This window comes from Symphalangus syndactylus, chromosome 2 (assembly GCF_028878055.3).
Source record: "Symphalangus syndactylus isolate Jambi chromosome 2, NHGRI_mSymSyn1-v2.1_pri, whole genome shotgun sequence".
Classification (NCBI taxonomy): domain Eukaryota; kingdom Metazoa; phylum Chordata; class Mammalia; order Primates; family Hylobatidae; genus Symphalangus; species Symphalangus syndactylus.
This window is the reverse complement of record NC_072424.2, coordinates 47439445-47458260: the sequence shown is the minus strand read 5'-3', so window position 1 is coordinate 47458260 and position 18816 is coordinate 47439445. Positions and strand designations below refer to the sequence as shown.

The following is an 18816-nucleotide window of genomic DNA, read 5'->3' as shown; positions in this document are numbered from 1 at the left end:
TTGTAAATTGTGGGGGGAAAATTTTTTTAAAGGTGATTGCTATTACTATTCTCAATTCCAACTCCTTTCTCTCACCATTGAGATAACTGAACCCAATCAACCCCAGAACAGCTTGACTTCCTCAAGGTCATGCCATTCTCTTGCTCAAATAACCTTCAAGGGCTCTCCACTGCCCACCAGAAAAAGTTTTACCTCTTAGACTTTCCATTCAAGGCTTTCTTATCCTGATACATTTACCTTTCAAATCAAATAACCAGTGAATTACTGAACAGCTACTAAGGTCAAGATACTTAGGCTGCTGTGGGCATAGGCAGAGTCACAAAATATGTTCTATTTCTTAAAGTACTTTACAATCCCACTGTTTCCCATATGAATAATAACTATATAGTTAAACTCATCTGCTTACTCTACCCCAAACTTACTCTCAACTTTTATACCTTGACGTCTGTATTTATGCCTTTTCCCTCACCTAAAATGCTCTGCATCAAAACTACCTCTTTCTTGCAAAATCTCACACATCCTGCTAGGCCCTACTTAAGTGATATCTCTCCTAAGTCTTCTTCCACACTAAGAGGCTAGTGGTTCTCAATCAGAGATTTTCCTCCCCAGGTAACATTTGACAATATCTGGAAACATTTTTGGTTGTCACAAAGGGGTTGAGGGTACTACTGGCATGTATGAGTAAAAGCCAGAGATTCCGCTAAACATTTTACCATGCATAGGGCAGCCCCTGGCCGCAACAACAAAGATTTATCCAGCCTAAAATGCCAATAATGCTGAGATTTAGAAAGAAGCAGTATCTCCTCTCAACTTCTAGAACACCAAATATGTAAACAATCTTTTGGCATCTAGCATATATTGCAAGATATATTTATTTGTCATATTTAGCAAATAAATATACAGGATACTCAGTTAAGTTGGAATCTCAGATAAAGAACAAATAAGTTTTCAATAAAAGTGTGTTTCATTTAATATTTTTAATATTTTACATACACTCATACAAAAAAGTATTCTTTTTTCTTTTTCTTTTCTTTTTTTTTTTTGAGACGGATCTCGCTCTGTTGCCAGGCTGCAGTGTGGTGGCACGACCTCAGCTCCCTGCAACCTCCCCCTCCTGGGCTCAAATGATTCTCCTGCCTCAGCATCCTGAGTAACTGGGATTACAGGCACATGCCACCATGCCCAGCTAATTTTTGTATTTTTAGTAGAGACGGGGTTTCATCATGTTGGCCAGGATGGTCTCGATCTCTTGACCTCGTGATCCGCCCGCCTCGGCCTCCCAAAGTGTTGGGATTACAGGCGTGAGCCACTGTATTCCCAAAAATGTTCTTTTTTTATCCAATATTTTCTTTGTTACCTTTTCTTATCTGCATGTATTATTTTTCTAAATGATATGGAAGTTTGTAAAAGAGGAAAAATTTTATGCTGTTCAGCCTTCTTTCAGCATTTAATTCATACCTATGGAAAGCACTGAAAAAACCTTTATCAATAACAATGATAAAATATTTTTTATATCCTTTACTATCTATGAGCACTGCAGGCTTACAGTTATCACTGCCATATTTTATGAGTTTCAACATCCTCATGACTCCCTCATCCTTATGTTGAGTCTTCAAGCCCCATGCTATCATGAAGACAGCAAGTACCAGTGGAAATAAAAAAATGCCAGACCCTAAATTGGTCACATGAGTCTGGCTCAAATTGAAAAAGCAGTGTGTTGAGTTTGGCACAACACAAAGACACGTATCTAAAGCTCTGTTTCATTTGTTTATCCACTTCTCCATATGCACACTTCTTTATAGAACTGCTCTTTATACATAACTGCTCAAGAGCTTAGGGTAGAAAGGAGGAGTGAACTACCTGTGGCAAACCCTCTTTCTGTTATGACTGATGTTGGGTAAAATGTCCTGAAATCAGGCCAGGGTTAGAAACTCAAAATCCCTAGGCACTGAAAAGATTATGCTTCACCCCACTTTCATATGGAATTCAAAATAAGTTCCACAAAGTTAGAACTTCTCCCATAGTGTCTACTACGCTGATGCTTTAAAAAAAACCTAATTATTTCAAACAAAGTCTCTCTCTCTCTCTCTCTATCTCTCTCTCTCTCTAGTTTCTGTTTTATCAATGCCCTAAGCATATGTTTAGCCTTCTCAGAGAGAAATCAGCAGTGGCTAAAAGGAATGGTCATTGTCTGACATCCCTATCCTAACATTGTTGAAAAATATTCTTTTTTAGAATAGCTATATCTATGAATGCAAAATTAATCAATCAGGAACATTTCCAAAAATCTGATCTAATGGAAGTCTGGCCTACCCCCTTAATTATTCCAATATGGAAAACTCCGAGGAGAACAAAACCATATGTTTTTAAAAAACTTTTTGCCTAGAACATTGGTTTTCAATGGAGTGGAGGAGAAAGCAATTTTGTGCCACCACCTCACCCACCCCACCAATAAGGCTACCAGATTTAGCAAATTAATAATCAGAATGCTCAATTAAATCTGAATTTCAGACAAAAAACAAGTAAATTTTTAGTATAAATATGTCCAATTAAATACAATAAAACAATTCATTCTTTATCTGACATACAAATTTAACTGGGTGTCTTGTATTTTATCTTTCAGTCTCCCCGGGGGACATCTGGCAATAGCTAGAGACATTTGGCGATGTCAAAACTAGGAAGGACGCTACTGCATCAGGTGGGTAGAGGCCAGGGATGCTGTTAAACATTCTACAATGCCTCTGACAGCACATCACAACAAAGAATATTCAGTCCAAAATGTCAATAATGTTGCAATTGAGAAATCTTTATCTAGAATGACCTTTGAGAACATCTATTCTTTCTTCTTCTTTTTATTAGAAAAGAATAGAGGGTCTAGAGGAGTTAAAGTGGCTTGCTCTAAGCCTCACAGCTCATTAATTTCAAAGTTGGTCAACTTGGAGGCAAACCAAGAAAACTGGCTCCATTTCTGTGTGGCTCAGAAATGTTGCCTACTAAAGCAGATGCACTTAAGCTACCCAAGAGTGGATTCCTTCAGACTTCTCCAATAGAAAACATCGGTCAAGCCCCTGGGTGGTCTCCGGCTGGGAGGAAGAGGAGGAATAGGGATAAAATTTTTCTCAAATATTTTTCCAAATCTTTTCCCCACCCCAAATTTTATTTATAGGAAAGGAAGCAAGGGAAGAGTGAAAACGCTGGCTTGGAATGAGCTCTGATCATGTCTACTCTCTCCTACTCCTACTTTTTCTTGGAGCTACAAAGATAAATTGTTTGAGTCTTTAGGAGAGCCTAACTCCTTATTCAAGTATTTCCTTGCTCATGGATGTGGAAAAATTGCTTAAATAAAAACTACTCAAAAGAAAAAAAACTACCCAAAGAAGTTATTAAGTATTACAAAAGAAAAATGAAGGCATTGATGAAACCTACTAGAGATTATTTGGGGGACAGCCAAATGTCAGAGGCCTGTGAAATAACACGAAGTGGTGTACTGAAAATGTATTCATACGTCAATTCTTGCCACATAAGGTTTGCCTGGAGGCCCCAAAGCAAGCAACATGGCTCATCTAAGTAAAGAGCCAGCCAAGATAATCTAATGACCTAAGAATCTAATGACACTATACACTGTCTCTGATCCTGCTTGGTTTTATTTTAACAGACCGATTTTTATTGCTTCTTTTCTGTGAGTGTCTGCAATGATTCCCTGCCACTGCTTACTGAAATATTTTCTTAAATTATGAGTTGAGTTTTTTAAAATGCAGTTTTAAAAATATTCATTCAGCATGTTATTAATTACTAGTATGAATTGTTGGCAGGATTGGACTATAGAGGAATAATTGGTTGAACCACATTATCTAACTAAGGAGTACTCATCCTATTAAAAGAATTTTCATATGAAACATGAAAATGAATTTAGAAAAGGGTATATCCTATTGAAGATATTGGAAAAGAGTTTCCTCCTTCCTTCTCAGTCCCTTCAGCCCTATCATCCGATCATTACAAAACTTTCAAAAGAAATAAGACTTTGCCATTTACATTGCCTTTACCAGGCCTGGTACAACTGAGATCTGAATCTATTCCTTTTTAATATCCTCTTGAAACATCCATCCTGTCATTGTTATTTATATTAACATCTACATTCCCTTTTAGACACATAATTTTCTGTTACTTTTTGATCCACTGATTTAACAGGGATGCATTTCAATAGCAGTCTTTCCAATTGTCAAATGTATTTCCTGTCTCTTGATATTTAGGTTACCCACACACTTTGCATTCCCAAGAGAATGAGAAGATAATTTTCAGAATCTTGAAGTCATTTCTCTGTTTCCTGGGAGGCAGTTTCTCAAATATTTACATTAACCTCTTTGAGTGAGTTAAATAATTATAAGTAATTCAAATCAAACATTATTTTGAGAAAGGAAATGCTACTGACTCCTGCTGTAATTTTCATTTTATTTGGGAAAACACTTAGACTCCAACAGAGCCAATAAAGACAATGGTGATCCTATGACTAGGAGGCCCCATAATTCCCTCTGCCATTAGCTCTTCACCTAAAAGACAACAAAAAATCTCCTCAGTCCAGTCAGTTGGAGCATGTCTACGGATTCTTTGGTTGGAACTCCTTCAGGAATTTAGTGCGGTCTCCACAACTGCAACCTTCTTCAGGAAGTGTGAGGCATGATCAAGCTAACTAGAACCCTCAAAGTATTTTTGCTAAGTCTTAGCAAATATATGAAGACTAAAAAGGGATAAAGATATTCTCCCTAGAATTTAGTAGCACTCTGAAGAGAAAGTCCTTTCTGCCATTCTAAAGGTATTCAGCTCTTAATACATCTTTCTGATGACTTACAGTCATTTTATGCATATTAACATATTTTTTAAAGAATCTAAATATTATTTGGGGAAAAATCTATTACATCCTAAAGTAGGAAGCTAAATTTTTATAGGAGTAATATTAGATGTTGAATCATTTCTGTAGTTGAGAATTTGGGATCAATAAATTATTTTACAAAGTAGATATCTAGGAATTTCAGCCGTCTTAGAGTCAAATAACTGTCAGAGTTACTAATAATAACTTTCATTTTCTTCTGAGGCTTGATTTAATACTAAGGTGAAAAGTTCCCCTTTTGGAAATGGTAATTTAGCCTCTATTTCTGAGATTCCACTGTGAGCCCTAGTTCTCATTATAGGTTTTTGTGCATCTCATCTCAGAAGATAACCAAGACAATATGGTCAAAAGACTATAAAAGACTGAGCTTTCTGAGTGTTACCAAAAAATGTGTTGAGTCAGAATACTTGTTAGCTTTGTTTTTTTCTGGCTTTGATTGGACATGATTTGCTTATTAAGAGAGATAAGACATACTGATAAAAATAGAACTGGCCCAAACAAGCTGATTTGTAACAAACGTTTAGAACTTTCAAATTTTTCTGTAGCTAACATATTAGGTACATAACTCAAGTAGGATTTATTGTTTACTGTAATAACCCACACAACCTCCCTCTCTATCTGACCTTTCACTTTTGTACTTACAAAATCTGATTTGAAGGAAATCAAGTTCCTCTTACTCTCTGAATCTGGGCTGTAAAAAACCTCAGCCCACAAAAACTGTGATAATAACAATACAAGCAGCCCTACTATGTGCTAGGCATTGCTCTAAGCTAAATCGTCTTGCATAATCATCAGACCCACTCTATAAAATGGTACATTATTCTCATTTTTACAAATAAGGAATCCAAGGCAGAGAGAAGTTAAGTAACTTGTTAAATATTGCTCTGCTAAAATTTGAGCCTAAGCAATTTGGGATCCAGAGTCTATTCTTTAATTGCCTCTCATGACACCATAGAAGATAATTTATTGGCTTGGGCATAGAATTTTTCCTTTGCCTAAAATTATGTTCACATATATATTTTTAATGTGGTCATATGGATTTTTTCAGTCAATGTAATATTTTGAATATTTTTCTAAATTTTCATAAGTAAAGAAAAAAACAAAGTCCATTGTTCTCAAAGCACAGAACCAGTTGAGAAGTTTGTCCTGATTTGTAACATAATTTCCCTCAGGAAACCTGCAGTTTGAGACCTACAGTGTTAGTAGGAGAATCATCCCTGGATTTGAGGGACATATGGCAATTATTTGATTTCATTAGACCCATTTTATTCTCTCATTTGCAAAATGAAGGTAATAAATTCGGTTATTTCCAAATTCACTGCATGAAGTTGCCTGGACATACACATTAGAAAGCAAACATTCAAGAATTCTTACTGAGCACCGCTTGAACAAGGGCAAAGTGTGTGCATGCAACACAGGCGCTTAGCAGAAGAGAGGATGGGGTGTGCACGCTCAGAGGAGGCAATACGAAGTATTTTCTCGAAGGTGCCTACACAACTTTCAAGCAAAGATAGGTCCTCACTTGAAAAGTGAGGCATGAAAAGCAAAGGCATGGCTGCCCCAGGCCATCCAGATGTAGGACACACTTGTTCACAGTGCCCTTCTTCAGCAGTGTGTCTTCACCTCTCTTCCCACACCCTTCAGTCTCCTTTTCATGCCCCATTTTTATTTCCACACTTCTTACCACCTCTCTTTCTTCCCCTACCAACTATGAAGCCCACATGGACTTGCCCTTTCTAAGTATCTCATCTCTTTAGGGCCCAGCTCCAGATAGATCACAATCAGAGATGGGATTTTAAATATTTAACAACTAGTCAGAATGGATGTCAGCTGTGGTGCTGAAGTGAGTTTCTGAGGATGCCAGCTATAGTGCTGAAATGACTTGGAGGCCCTCTGAGGAACCAAGCTTGACCCCTTTGTCTTCTGGATTGTGAGGAGGCCCAGAGAATTCCAGGGGAGAGGCTGCACAGCTGGAATGGCAGGGTCACTGGCTAAACAGAAGAGACACTGACCCAATCAGGAGAGATAACAGCTGTAAAGAACTAGTTTGCCCATCTTGATATGTACCACATTAATATAAATCTTGCTGATAATCAAAAATAATTGCAAATAAGGTTAAATCTTATTAAATCTTACAAATTAAATCTCATATCTGTGTATATATATATACACACACACATATACCTATACACATTGATGAGTATTGCTATAGCTGTGTACAGTAGCTGCTTCAACAAATTTCTTTCCTTCCTCTCTCTAAACTCTAGAAAATTTCTCTCAAACTCAAGCCAAGCCCACTGCCCAGTCTGTGTTTACTCTCCTGTTAAGCCATTGCTTTCTGGGGGTGCAAAGATGGGTCATTCTATACAAGCTGCCCCCCATCCCTTTACTCATTCCAAAGAAACCACTTTTCTATCATCTCTACTTCTCCACTACCTCCCTCATAACCACAGTGGCCCAAGAGCAGTTAAGTGGAGGTGGGAAAGTCTGGGGTAGGGGAATGAGAAGAGGGGTCAAAGACTGTAGCTACTCAGATGTTTATTTTTCAGTCACATAATTTCATCTATACCTGAAGTCTTCACAGTGGCCACAGAATGGAAAATGAGCACAATATATGCAAGAAATGTGAAGATGATACACTTGGCTCTTGGTAGAGAGTAAACAGATGAGCAAGAAAGGTCACATCTGTGAGCAAAGGGCCAGAGAGTCTGTGTTTAGTTCCATGTTCTGGCGTGTGTGTGGATCTTAGAATTGCTGCTCTCAGTGCACAAAGTAAAGCCCACTATTGTGCCCCATACCCCCTTTCCCTAACTTATAATCTCATGGAAAGAAAAAATTTCATATATTCAACATAAATTTTTTTTCCATTTAGCATTCAATATACAGAATAAACAACCAAGCCATTGAATTATCTTGTTCTATTATAACCTAATTGGTTACTGTGCTTGTGTGTAGTGGCAGTAAAACTAAAGAGAAAGAAAAATAACTAGCTAATTATGCTCAAGTATAAACATAGCAAAATATCTTTTCTTTTACATAAATATCCAGTTTTGGATTACTCAATTAAGAAAGCAAATCAGCTGAAAATAAACAGACTGAATGAGTTTCCTATGTTAACTCACATGATTCCTCTGAGACTTCCAAAACAGTTTTCTGGGTATCATAAAATAAGGATTCTTTGCACAGCATGGGTCACTAGAATATATTTGACCTAGAAAACAGCCAGAGTCTTAACAAGAGAAAAATATAGTAAAAGCATTATGAAAGCAATGAAGTTAAACCACAACAAGCTATCTGATATTTCTTATCTTAGTTTATTCATATTAATACCTTTAGATTTCATGACCAGCTCTGAGTCAGTGAACTTTTTCCTTGTCATTTTATTTCCTTATCCAGAGATGTTTGTAGATGGTCATGTTTCTGAAAGAAGGTTCTAGTTGAATTGTTCACATTAGGAGTTAATAGGGGTTAAAAGCAAGGTAGAGATGGTAGGGGGACAGCTGAAAAAAATTGCTATGCTTCTGTGGCTTTTAAAAAATCCATATTTTATGAATTAAAACGATGGAAAACTATCATGATGTCTAAATATTTAGAAGGAAATATTATGCTTCACAGAGGTCATTCTGGCACAGATGTTGGACTGTTCCATGTCTGTCCTTAAGAATCCAAGACATCAGACCCTTGATGTCATCCTTTTAAGATTATAACGCTCCACAATTTTGATTAACTTGTTTTTATAGACTCAGGCCTAATACTCAAGTACTTACATTTTATTATTTCCTTCTTTTAAATTAACATCAAGATTTTCTTTCCAATGACTAAAAATAGATTATTTATGCTGCAGTGGTAAATGAAGTCTATTTAAAGTACAGTGATTTGGGTTTAACTGCTAAAAATATTATGGGCCTGGGAGAAAATAATACCAGCATTTGTCCTAACATAGCATTGATATTAACAAAAATGCTCAAGTGCTTTGTGAAAATCACAGAAAACTCTGCACACTAAACGTCAATGTATGCAGGAAATAGTTCCTTTTTAAAACTGAATTTAATGCCTGAATATTTTGTAAATGTTTGCAAAGCAAAATTTGTTAACAAGTCTCTTAGCTAATGCTAAGAATAAAATGGTATTTTTACCTGAACTCACAGCCAGCCAATTCTATCTTCTGATGTACAAAGACTTTGGTTCATTAACAAAGAATATATTTGCTTACCTGTTAGTAACCCTATTTCAACTTCATACTATTCTCCCAAATCTGCACCTGTATATCCAGCAACTCATTCAACTCTTCTACTTCTACGTTTAATAAACATCTCAAACTTAACATGTTCAAAACTCAACTTCTGGTCTTACCCTCTATCTGGTCCTCCTGTAGCCTTCCCCACCCCCATTAATGCTGACTGCATCTTTTTAGTTGCTAGGCTGAAACTCTGACTCTTCCTTTTCTCTCACATCCATATCCAACCCATCCAGAAATTTTATAGTTCAACACAGAAAATATATCCAGAATATGACCACTTTTCACTATTACTATTGCTACCACCCTGGACCTAGACACCATCATCTTCAACCTAGATAACGCAACAGCCTCCAGCCAGCCTTCTTGCTTCTGTCTTTGGCTTACTATGATGTCTTCTTAACATATGTGAAGCTAAACTTCACCTTTCAAAACTTAAGTCAAGGAGCAAGAGCAACACAAAACAGCAGCTACTGCAGGCTCTGGAGTAAAAGTCCCTTACAATTTCCAACTGTTGGAAGAACTCAAAGAAGCCCAGAAAGGAGCAGGAGGTGGCACAGTTAACTGCAGTCTAGAAGATGATGAAGACATGACACAAGATGCATAGGGCTGACAATTGGGCCTCCAAGAACAATTTATGAAAACCGAATATACAGCCTTAAAGTAAAATGTGGACCTAAATAACCAGAAGCAGCCACTTTTGTAAGATTTGTAACAGAAATTAATCTGAATGGAGTTACTAGCTCCAATGAAGTGGTGGGCCCATTTCACTGACCCATATCAATGCTAGCAAAATGGCAGAATTCATACAGCATCAAAGTTGTCCTGCAAGAGCTTCAGTGCCTAACAATGTCTAAAGAAAATATGAAACTCCTTCAGCTGCCTGAAGGACAGTTTCACAGCAATTAAAAAAAAAAAAAAAAACAAGCTCTTCTCCATCCTCTCATTCGATTTAAGCAGTCTTCATTTTCCACAGCAGTAAATTTTCCAGGTGAATCTTATAGACTTAAAGTACTGGAAAGGAGCTCCCATTCAAGGACAATTTATCTTAAGATTCCAAAAATAACACTAATTTTTGTCCACTTGAAATATATAAATTGTGCTATAACAAAAATAAAACCAAATAAAAAAACCCAAAAACTTAAATCAGATCATGTTCCTTCTCTGCTAAACAAAACTTCTCAAAAGGAGTAAAAGTCAAAATTCTTACAATGGTCTACAAGACCCTGCTTGTTGTCCCCATCTGTTACCTCTCAGACCTCTTTTGCAACTCCTCTCTCCCTCATTCACCTGCTCCAGCCACGCCAGCCATTGCGCTGTTCCTCGAACTGCCAAGCATGTCCCCGGCTTAAGGCCCACCCAGGTTATTCTCTCTGCCTGGCTTACTTTTTCCCAGATATTCACATGGCTTATTCCTCACCTCTTTCAAATCTTTGCTCAAACATTACTTGCTCCATGAGGCATTCCCTGACCATCCTATTTAAAATTATAATCTTCATTTCCCTACTCACGCTCAGCACTTCTGATTCCCCTTACCCTAATTTACTTTTTATTTTTCATAGCATTTATCACCTTAACACTTGTGATATGATTTACTTATTTATTATGCTGAATATTTACAATATTTACCCCATCCTCCAGCATGTAAACTCCAGAAGGGAAATAATCTTGGTCTGTTCACTTTCCTGATCAAGTGCCTGAACCAGTACCTGGCAAGTGGTAGGCATTTGATAAATATTTCTTGAGTTAATGAATGGATAAATGAATGCAGTGTTTTATCAAATAGTGGGAATTAACTGCTAGCTTCATTCATGTATCCATTCATCAACAACGTTATTGATTCCAATCAACGTTATTGATCACCAATCGTTATTGATTCCTGAATGCCTATTCTGCACCCAGTATGGACCCATATTCTGTCTTCTGTTAGACCCCCTGGCAATTAAAATCTGGGATTACATTTAATGTAGTAGTCTACAAAGGTAAAACTATTGGTATGTAGAGGACCTAGATTAAGAGATCGACTAGGTCGGTGCTCTCCAATAGTTTTCTGCGATGACAGAACTAGTCTGTATCTGTGCTGTCTAGTACAGTAGCCCCTAGTCACATGGAACTACTGAACACTTGAAATACAGCAATATGATTGAAGAACCTAATTTCCATTTTCTATTTTATTTTATGTTGATTAATTTAAATTTGAATAGCCACATGTGGTTACTGTATTGGGCAGCACAGCTTTAGTTCATCCCTCTGCCTCTCTACCTAGGGCTTTCCCTAAGATATCCAAGGCAGATTGTTAACTATACCACTTTGTTTATCAGAAAAGATGATTAACAGCTAGTTACTGTCTCCTTTTAACTCTCTTTTCTCCTTTAACTATCCTGTTCATGAATGCATCTTCTTTTAGAATTATTGTTATTTGTCAACTAAGGTAAAGCTTTTATATCATCTTGACCAATTTGTAAAATATGAAACCATAAAAATTTATCCTCTAAATCCAACAGAACATTTTACACACTTTACTACTTGCACAATAAAATTTCTTTTACTTTTTTTTACTTTATTTTCCAGCTTTATTGAAGTATAATTGATGTACAAGGAACTATGCATATTTCTAATGAATAATTTGATGCATTTTGACCTAGGTATACACGTGCACAATCATCATCATACATAATGTAATTTAAAGCTCAAATGACTAGGGCGACTGCTGACCCACAGGACATCCTTGTGTGAATTAGAAAGAAAGGGTCCCTCCTGCCTGTCAGTTGCTCTCAGACAGATGGGAAGAAACAGTGGTGCTTGCTCTCAGCTCTCGGCTACCTCCTTAGCTGCATGCCTTCATACAGTGAGCAGCATACACAACCATAAATGGCAGTCCTGCAAACTGGTCTACTAAACTCATTTTCAAAACATCCTCCCAAGGTTTTGAAGATTACACACTGGTTTCCATTTCAAGGTGGTAGAACGGAAATCGATTTTAGTCTCCTTTTCCCACTGGAAATCTCAAAATTTTAGAAAAGATTTTTTAATGCATATAGCTGGGAAACAGTATCAAGCTTTGGAGGACCATATAAACTTTGAGAAGACATTGGAAGACAGAAAGCAGGTGGTATTAGAAGGAGGATTTAAAACCAGTTCAAAACAAGAATAGGAGAGTGCTGCTAATAAATGTTGGGAATGGATACGAAGGACAAGAGGGAGGCCTAAGACAACAGTGTTTGTTACAGGAGAGCAGTAGGAACAGCAAGGTTGAACAGTGCACCTTCCCTCTACCAACTTAGGCCACATTTGGAGTCAAAGAGTAGCAACAGGACTTATTGCTTCCAGCTGGGAGTCAAAGGTATGGAAGCTTGAATCAGAGAAACAAAGCAGCATCCTGGATGCCCTGAATAGCTGGAGCTACCAATAGGAATGAGACAGCCCCTCCCCTACCAGGAGCTAGTCTGTGAGGCCAGGGGGCATGCTCATCCCCTCCCATACACTCTTGAAAACAGACTGAAATACAAGTTCCAGCTGCAAATCTGGTCCCTCTCTCTAAGCAGCCTGCCGGAGCACATAGAACAAAGAGCCTGATAAGGAGTCTCAGCTAAAAGATGAACACTCAGGAGTCACTTAGCATTGGAGGAAGGCCAATACCATTAAAAAGAAATATAATAGAGTTCTTTGTTTTTAAAACATGAAGAACTTACAGCCAGGAATTAATAATGTCAGAAAAGGACTTCAGAATAATTACAAGTCATATCCACAGAGATATGTGAGAGGATATTAAATCCACAGAAAATAATCAATTAGAAAGTACACCTATTGAAATATTGATCTTTTAAATAGAATACTTGACAAGTAGGTCAAATAAGAGAATGGACACAAAGAACAAATTGCTGAACTGTAATATTAATCCAAAAATTTCTTGCAGAATGCAATAAAAAGTGATGAACAGATATAAAGTATAAAATAAAAGTTAGGAATTATGTAAAATAGACTCAAATGCTCCATCATCCACCCAATTGGAGTTACTAAGATATTAGCAGGAATGGAAGGAAGGTAACATACACATTAGTTTAGTCACAATTTAAGGTCCAACAAAGTTCTGAGTAAGATAAATTTAAATAATAACCTATACCTGGATATTATATTAACATTTCCCAAACCAAGAATAAAGGAAACAAATACTAAAATCTTTGGGAAAGAAAAAATAAAATCTCTGATACAATTTTCTTGTTAACAAATGAATAAAATCAAAGGAGCAAGAAAAAAAGTTAAACCTTCAATTTTATATCCAACCAAACTATCATTCAAGAATGAAAATGAAACATGAAGGAACCAGAAACTTTACCACTCACAGTAATTCTTTGATATAATTTTGCCAACCAAAATAAAAATGAATATTATAATAATAAGGAAGCTCTGAAAAATAGTGGTGAGCAAAAAATCCATTAAATTATATTATTAATTCTAGATAAGTGTTGATTTTTTAAAACAACAATGATAGGAATTTTTAAAGTAACAATGTAGAATAAACTTCCAAATTAGGTCAATATGGAAGGGAATTGAAATGGGAAGGAATACTTAAGTAAAATTAAAGCATACAACAATTTTTGGTTTTGTTTAATAAATGTAGAGAGACATTGACCAATTCTGAATATTAATAGAAAATATATTTCATTCAAGTGCTAATTGAATAGCATTTAGTAGAAAAACACAAATACAATTTATAATTTTTGCGCTATCACAAAAAAGTAGAAGAAAATAAAATCAATCCAACAAAGGCAGAAAAAACTTGAAATGGTATTCAAATATACTCCCCTCTCCCCTAATTTAATCAGGTCCACAAAATTTCATAGGCAACTCTGACCAACCCTTTAAAAAATAAAAAAGCCTTTTAAGAACGTGCATTAGCTTTTTAAAGATTTCAAACAGGATTGCATAAGGAAAGAAAACCATAGCAAATCTCACATAGATGCAAATTACTAAATAAAATACTAGAAATTTAAATCCAGCAATTGATTAAAAGAATAATGCACTGATCAAGTAAGGTTTATCCCAGGAATACAAAATATAGCTTTTTAATAATGAACAACCAATATAATCCAATATAATTGGCTAACTTGGTCATACGATTTAGGAGAGAAACAGTTTCAAAAGGTGCCCAAAGAAAATTGTGATTATGTGTGTATATGTAATACACTTGTGTGTGCATCTGTTTATGTGGGAAAAAAACTAAGAACAAAAAGAAACTTCCCTAATATAATGAAGAGTATCTACCCCAAAATACAGCAAACATGATATTTATTAGAAATATTGTCTGTAAGGTCAAGAACAAAATAAGAATGCCCACTGCTACTGTTACTATTCAACATTAGACTGGACATCCTAGCCAATGGAATTAAGTAAAACCATAGGAAGTTGTATAAATGTTGAAAAATAAGGGGCAAACTGTTATTATTTACAGAGAAAATGATAGAAAGCTCAAGATAATCAAAGGAAAAACTTCTATAACTAAGAAGAGAGTTCAGCAAGATAGCAAGAAACAAAAACAACATAAAAAAAACAACTTTTCTATATATTGCCATTGATTGTTTTTAAAATGTAATTGGGAAGAAAATTGATGAATTAATGCAACAATACACAAGTAGTTTGAAGAAACAGAATAGAGTTCAAAAAACAGACTCACAAACAGAAAATGTATAGAAAGTATAGTCATTAAGGCCACAGACTCTAAATCTAGATCCACAGGTTTTATTTTTTGCTCCACTATTTCCTGACTATGTGTTGCTGGGCAAGTTATTTGATATTTCTGTGCCTCAGTTTCCTTGTCTGTAGAATGAGGAATAATCATAGAACCAACCTAGATGTTTATTTAAATGATAAATATGTATGTATATATGTATGCCTGTATCTATAGAACACACATGTTTATGAAATATGATAAAAGTGGAACTTCAAATCAATGGGAAAATAATGGTATGGCATTTCAAATCAATGAGACTAACTAGCTGTCCCTTTTTAAAAAATAAAAGTTTCATTTTATCTTACATTGTTCACAAAATTGTAGTTAAGACTTAAAATTTTTTAATGATAAGAAATTATTAGGAGAAAACCTAGGCAAATATGTGGTGCCTTAGAGTCAGGAAGACCTTCTGAAATAAAACACAAAAAGTAAAAGCCATAAAAGAAAATATAATGAGTCCAGGCGAGGTGGCTCACATCTGTAATCTCAGCAATTTGGAAGGCAGAGGCAGGCAGATTGCTTGAGCCTAGGAGTTCAAGACCAGCCTAGGCCACATGGCAAAACCCATCTCTGCTAAAAATAACAAAATTAGCCAGGCATAGTGGTAAGTGCCTGTAGTCCCAGCTACTCAGGAGGCTAAGGTGGAAGGATCTCTTGAACCCGGGAGGTGGAGGTTGCAGTGAACAGAGATCACACCACTGCACTCCAGCCTGGGTGACAGAGCAAGACCTTGTCTCAAAAAAAAAAAAAAAAGAAAGAAAATATAATGAGTTTAACTACATCAACCACGGGAGTACAAAAGTGAAAAGACAAGTACTAGGAGAAGGTATTTCAACCTAAATAATAATAAAGGATTAGAATCAACAAATCATTTAAAGAAAGAAAAGAATCATCTATTTGAAAAATAGACCAATAATATAAACTGGTAACTCACAGAAGAACTAATAAAAATAATCAAGATTTATATAAACTGGCACCGAACCTCACTTTGATGGAAGAAATTCAAATTTAAATTCAATAAGTATATTTATACACTGCTGAAGGGAATTTAAATACAAGTATTGCGCATTCACGGATAATTTTGCATATCCTGTCACCTCAAAATTCTACTGTTCGTATCTACTTCAGAGTCAACTAACTGTTGGAGTAGATATTGAGGAAGCAAGTACAACGATCTGCATCATAATATTATTGGTAACAGTGAAAAATTCAGAACAACCTAAATATTCACAAAATCAGGACTGGCTAAAGAAATAATTGTGCATCCTTCCTATGGAAGACCATGCTGCAGTTTTCTAAAATGAAGTGAACCTATGTGTACTGAAAAAATGTCTAAGTCATGTTGTTAGGTGAAATAATGTATATATCATTTATGCTAAAATACATACATAGATACCTCTTCTATGAGCAACGCTATGGAGAAGTCTGGAAGCAAGTACATTATATTGTTAACAGTGACTATTTCTAGAGAGAAGACTAAGATAGGGGCATTGGAGAGGGGAATAATCAAAGGGTACTTCAGCTTGGTCTGTAAAGTTATAATTTTTTATAAGGAGACTCTATTATTAAGGTAATTTAAATTTTTAATGTACAAATTATAATTACAAAGTACTGCAAGCAAGTTGCTTTAAACTGGTGAAATCAGTGAAACAACAGTCTTTATAAAATCTAAGCTATTTCTTCTTTTCATTCATATTACTGGAAAATCCAAAGATGCTGCATGTCATACCACAGGAGTATAATCCTTTACTCTCTGGTCTTAAAAAATGAAAGGTAATCTTGGGTGGGGCTTTATTTTGGGGGGCCATGTTTTGGATGAAGTTTCATTTACCCACCCAGGGTGCTATGATATAAGTGCTCTTTAATTTCTAAAATGATTATTCTGGAAATAAGAGTTACCCTCTTAATAGAATTATAACATTTGAATGTTAATTTAATAGAATAGTCTTCTTCAAGTCTTAGTTAATATTCATTGGGAGAACAATTTTATAAATTTAAGAATTATCCATTTTTTAAAAAATTTTGATTCCCACATTGAATGTTTTGTGATAAGATGTTAAAGGACTAATTGAATTTGGCTTTTAGTGGGAAATGTAAGACTGTGAAGGCCAAACATACAAACATTTATTTCTTGATAACCACAAATGGCCTATGATTAAGATGGAACCTGATAATTTAAGGAAAATTAACTTGTCTAAAGTAGAACAGAGAATAATTCATGAATGTACTAATTTTTCTTCTTCTATTTCCCCGCTAGTCTACATTGGTCTTTAACTATGACATGTACAAACCAGTGGGAAAACATTAACTATGGTTAATGGACTGAATGGATTTATTTAAGAAGAAATATTTAAAGAACTAAAAGCATCAAATTATCTCCACAACACATATATTGGTCACAGAGACATAATATAAAGTATGTCCTAAATATTACGTCTTCCAAAAACCCCATCTTAGGCCTCATAAAGATTGAAAGAAACAGCACATTTCCAAATCTCAAATTCTCTTAGCCATATTTTTACTTTTCTCATCACCTATTTCAATATTTTTCTACCTTTCTAATTAAGGTCTATACTCTAGAGGGAAGACTGTGGGTATGGTAGAGCAAAGACTTTTTCAGTTGCATATGAAACCAGGTCTGGCTACTTTCAAACTGACTAAAGTTGAGAAGATCGTATGTTGCTTTTTAACTTTACGGACAATCTTGAGGAAGGATCATTTCTTTGATACCTCAGAGTGCTTATTTGTGATACAATAATGTTATAGGACTTTAAAGGGTCAAAGAGGAAGGGCTAAGGAAATGTTACAGAGTGAAATAAACTAAAGAGACACAACTAAGTGCAATACGTGATTCTGAAATAAATTATTTCACTATATAAGACATTTCTTGGACAAATGAGAAACTTGAATGGGTTCTGAGTATTAGATGATAGTGGTGTATCAATGTTAATTTCCTAACCTTGATGCTAGTGTTGTAGTTATACGGATGAATATCCTTGTTTGTAGGTGATCCAACTAAAGAAACGTGAGACATCAGATCAGAAATTATTCTCCAGTGTTTCAAGAAAAAAAAAAGCCTTTGTCTGTGCTTCCAGCTTTTCTGTAAATATGTGACTGTTCGATTTTTAAAAAACAAAATGAAACAAATTCACTCATGGGAAAGCAAAATGTCCATGCATATGCTAACTAAGAAATGTTTTATTTAAAAATATAAAGACACAGTTTTATTTGGGACAACGTATAACAATCTCTACCAAATCTACATGAAAACTTTTTTTTAAGGGGAAAGCATGAACACAGACCCCCACTACCACAAATTATGCAGCTCATTTTCCCACATTTGGGGAAACCACAGGCGTCAGCACATCTGGAGTGCAATGGATGAGCCTCGCCCTGGGAAAACCACCTTCATGATCATGGTTTTAAAATTTTTTATGGACGAAGGTAAGGGTATAAACATACACACATACAATTTTGGCACTATGACCTCCAGAGAATATCTCATTAAATTTTGAGTTTAAATGAAGTATTTCTCATCTGTTTGGCCACGTGAACTGATCCATTAAATTATTTTGAAATAGCTTCAACTCTTTTCCTTATTAAATGTAATTCAGGCTTATTGTAGAAATTTAAAATCACACATTTATATCTCCAAATGGAAATGGTTACTGTTAATGTTAGAAATACAGTCTTCTTATTTTTGCAATAGAATCTTAAAGATACTTTCTGTAATGCATTTATATTTTTTTTTTTTTTTTTTTTTTTGAGACGGAGTCTCGCTCTGTCGCCCAGGCTGGAGTGCAGTGGCGCGATCTCGGCTCACTGCAAGCTTCGCCTCCTGGGTTCACGCCATTCTCCTGCCTCAGCCTCTCTGAGTAGCTGGGACTACAGGCGCCCGCCACGACGCCCGGCTAATTTTTTGTATTTTTAGTAGAGACGGGGTTTCACCGTGGTCTCGATCTC

General features: G+C 35.7%; 2 protein-coding genes and 1 non-coding gene across 6 annotated transcripts in view; 1 reads left to right on the top strand and 2 right to left on the bottom strand.

Annotated features, from left to right (window-relative positions):
- The window catches only part of FILIP1 (filamin A interacting protein 1), a 264825-nt gene that overhangs the window by 163189 nt on the left and 82820 nt on the right, over positions 1–18816 (bottom strand). The gene's annotated exons all lie outside the window — the stretch shown is intronic.
- On the top strand, positions 8227–10031 carry LOC129463722 (ubiquitin-conjugating enzyme E2 variant 1-like). Its single transcript, XM_063634211.1, is given in 4 exon segments — positions 8227–8296; positions 9563–9712; positions 9715–9755; positions 9894–10031. Coding segments are annotated over 4 exon segments (399 nt in total).
- Positions 18133–18289, bottom strand: LOC129478206 (U1 spliceosomal RNA). The gene has a single exon (XR_008656352.1). It is a non-coding gene; the product is annotated as a U1 spliceosomal RNA (small nuclear RNA).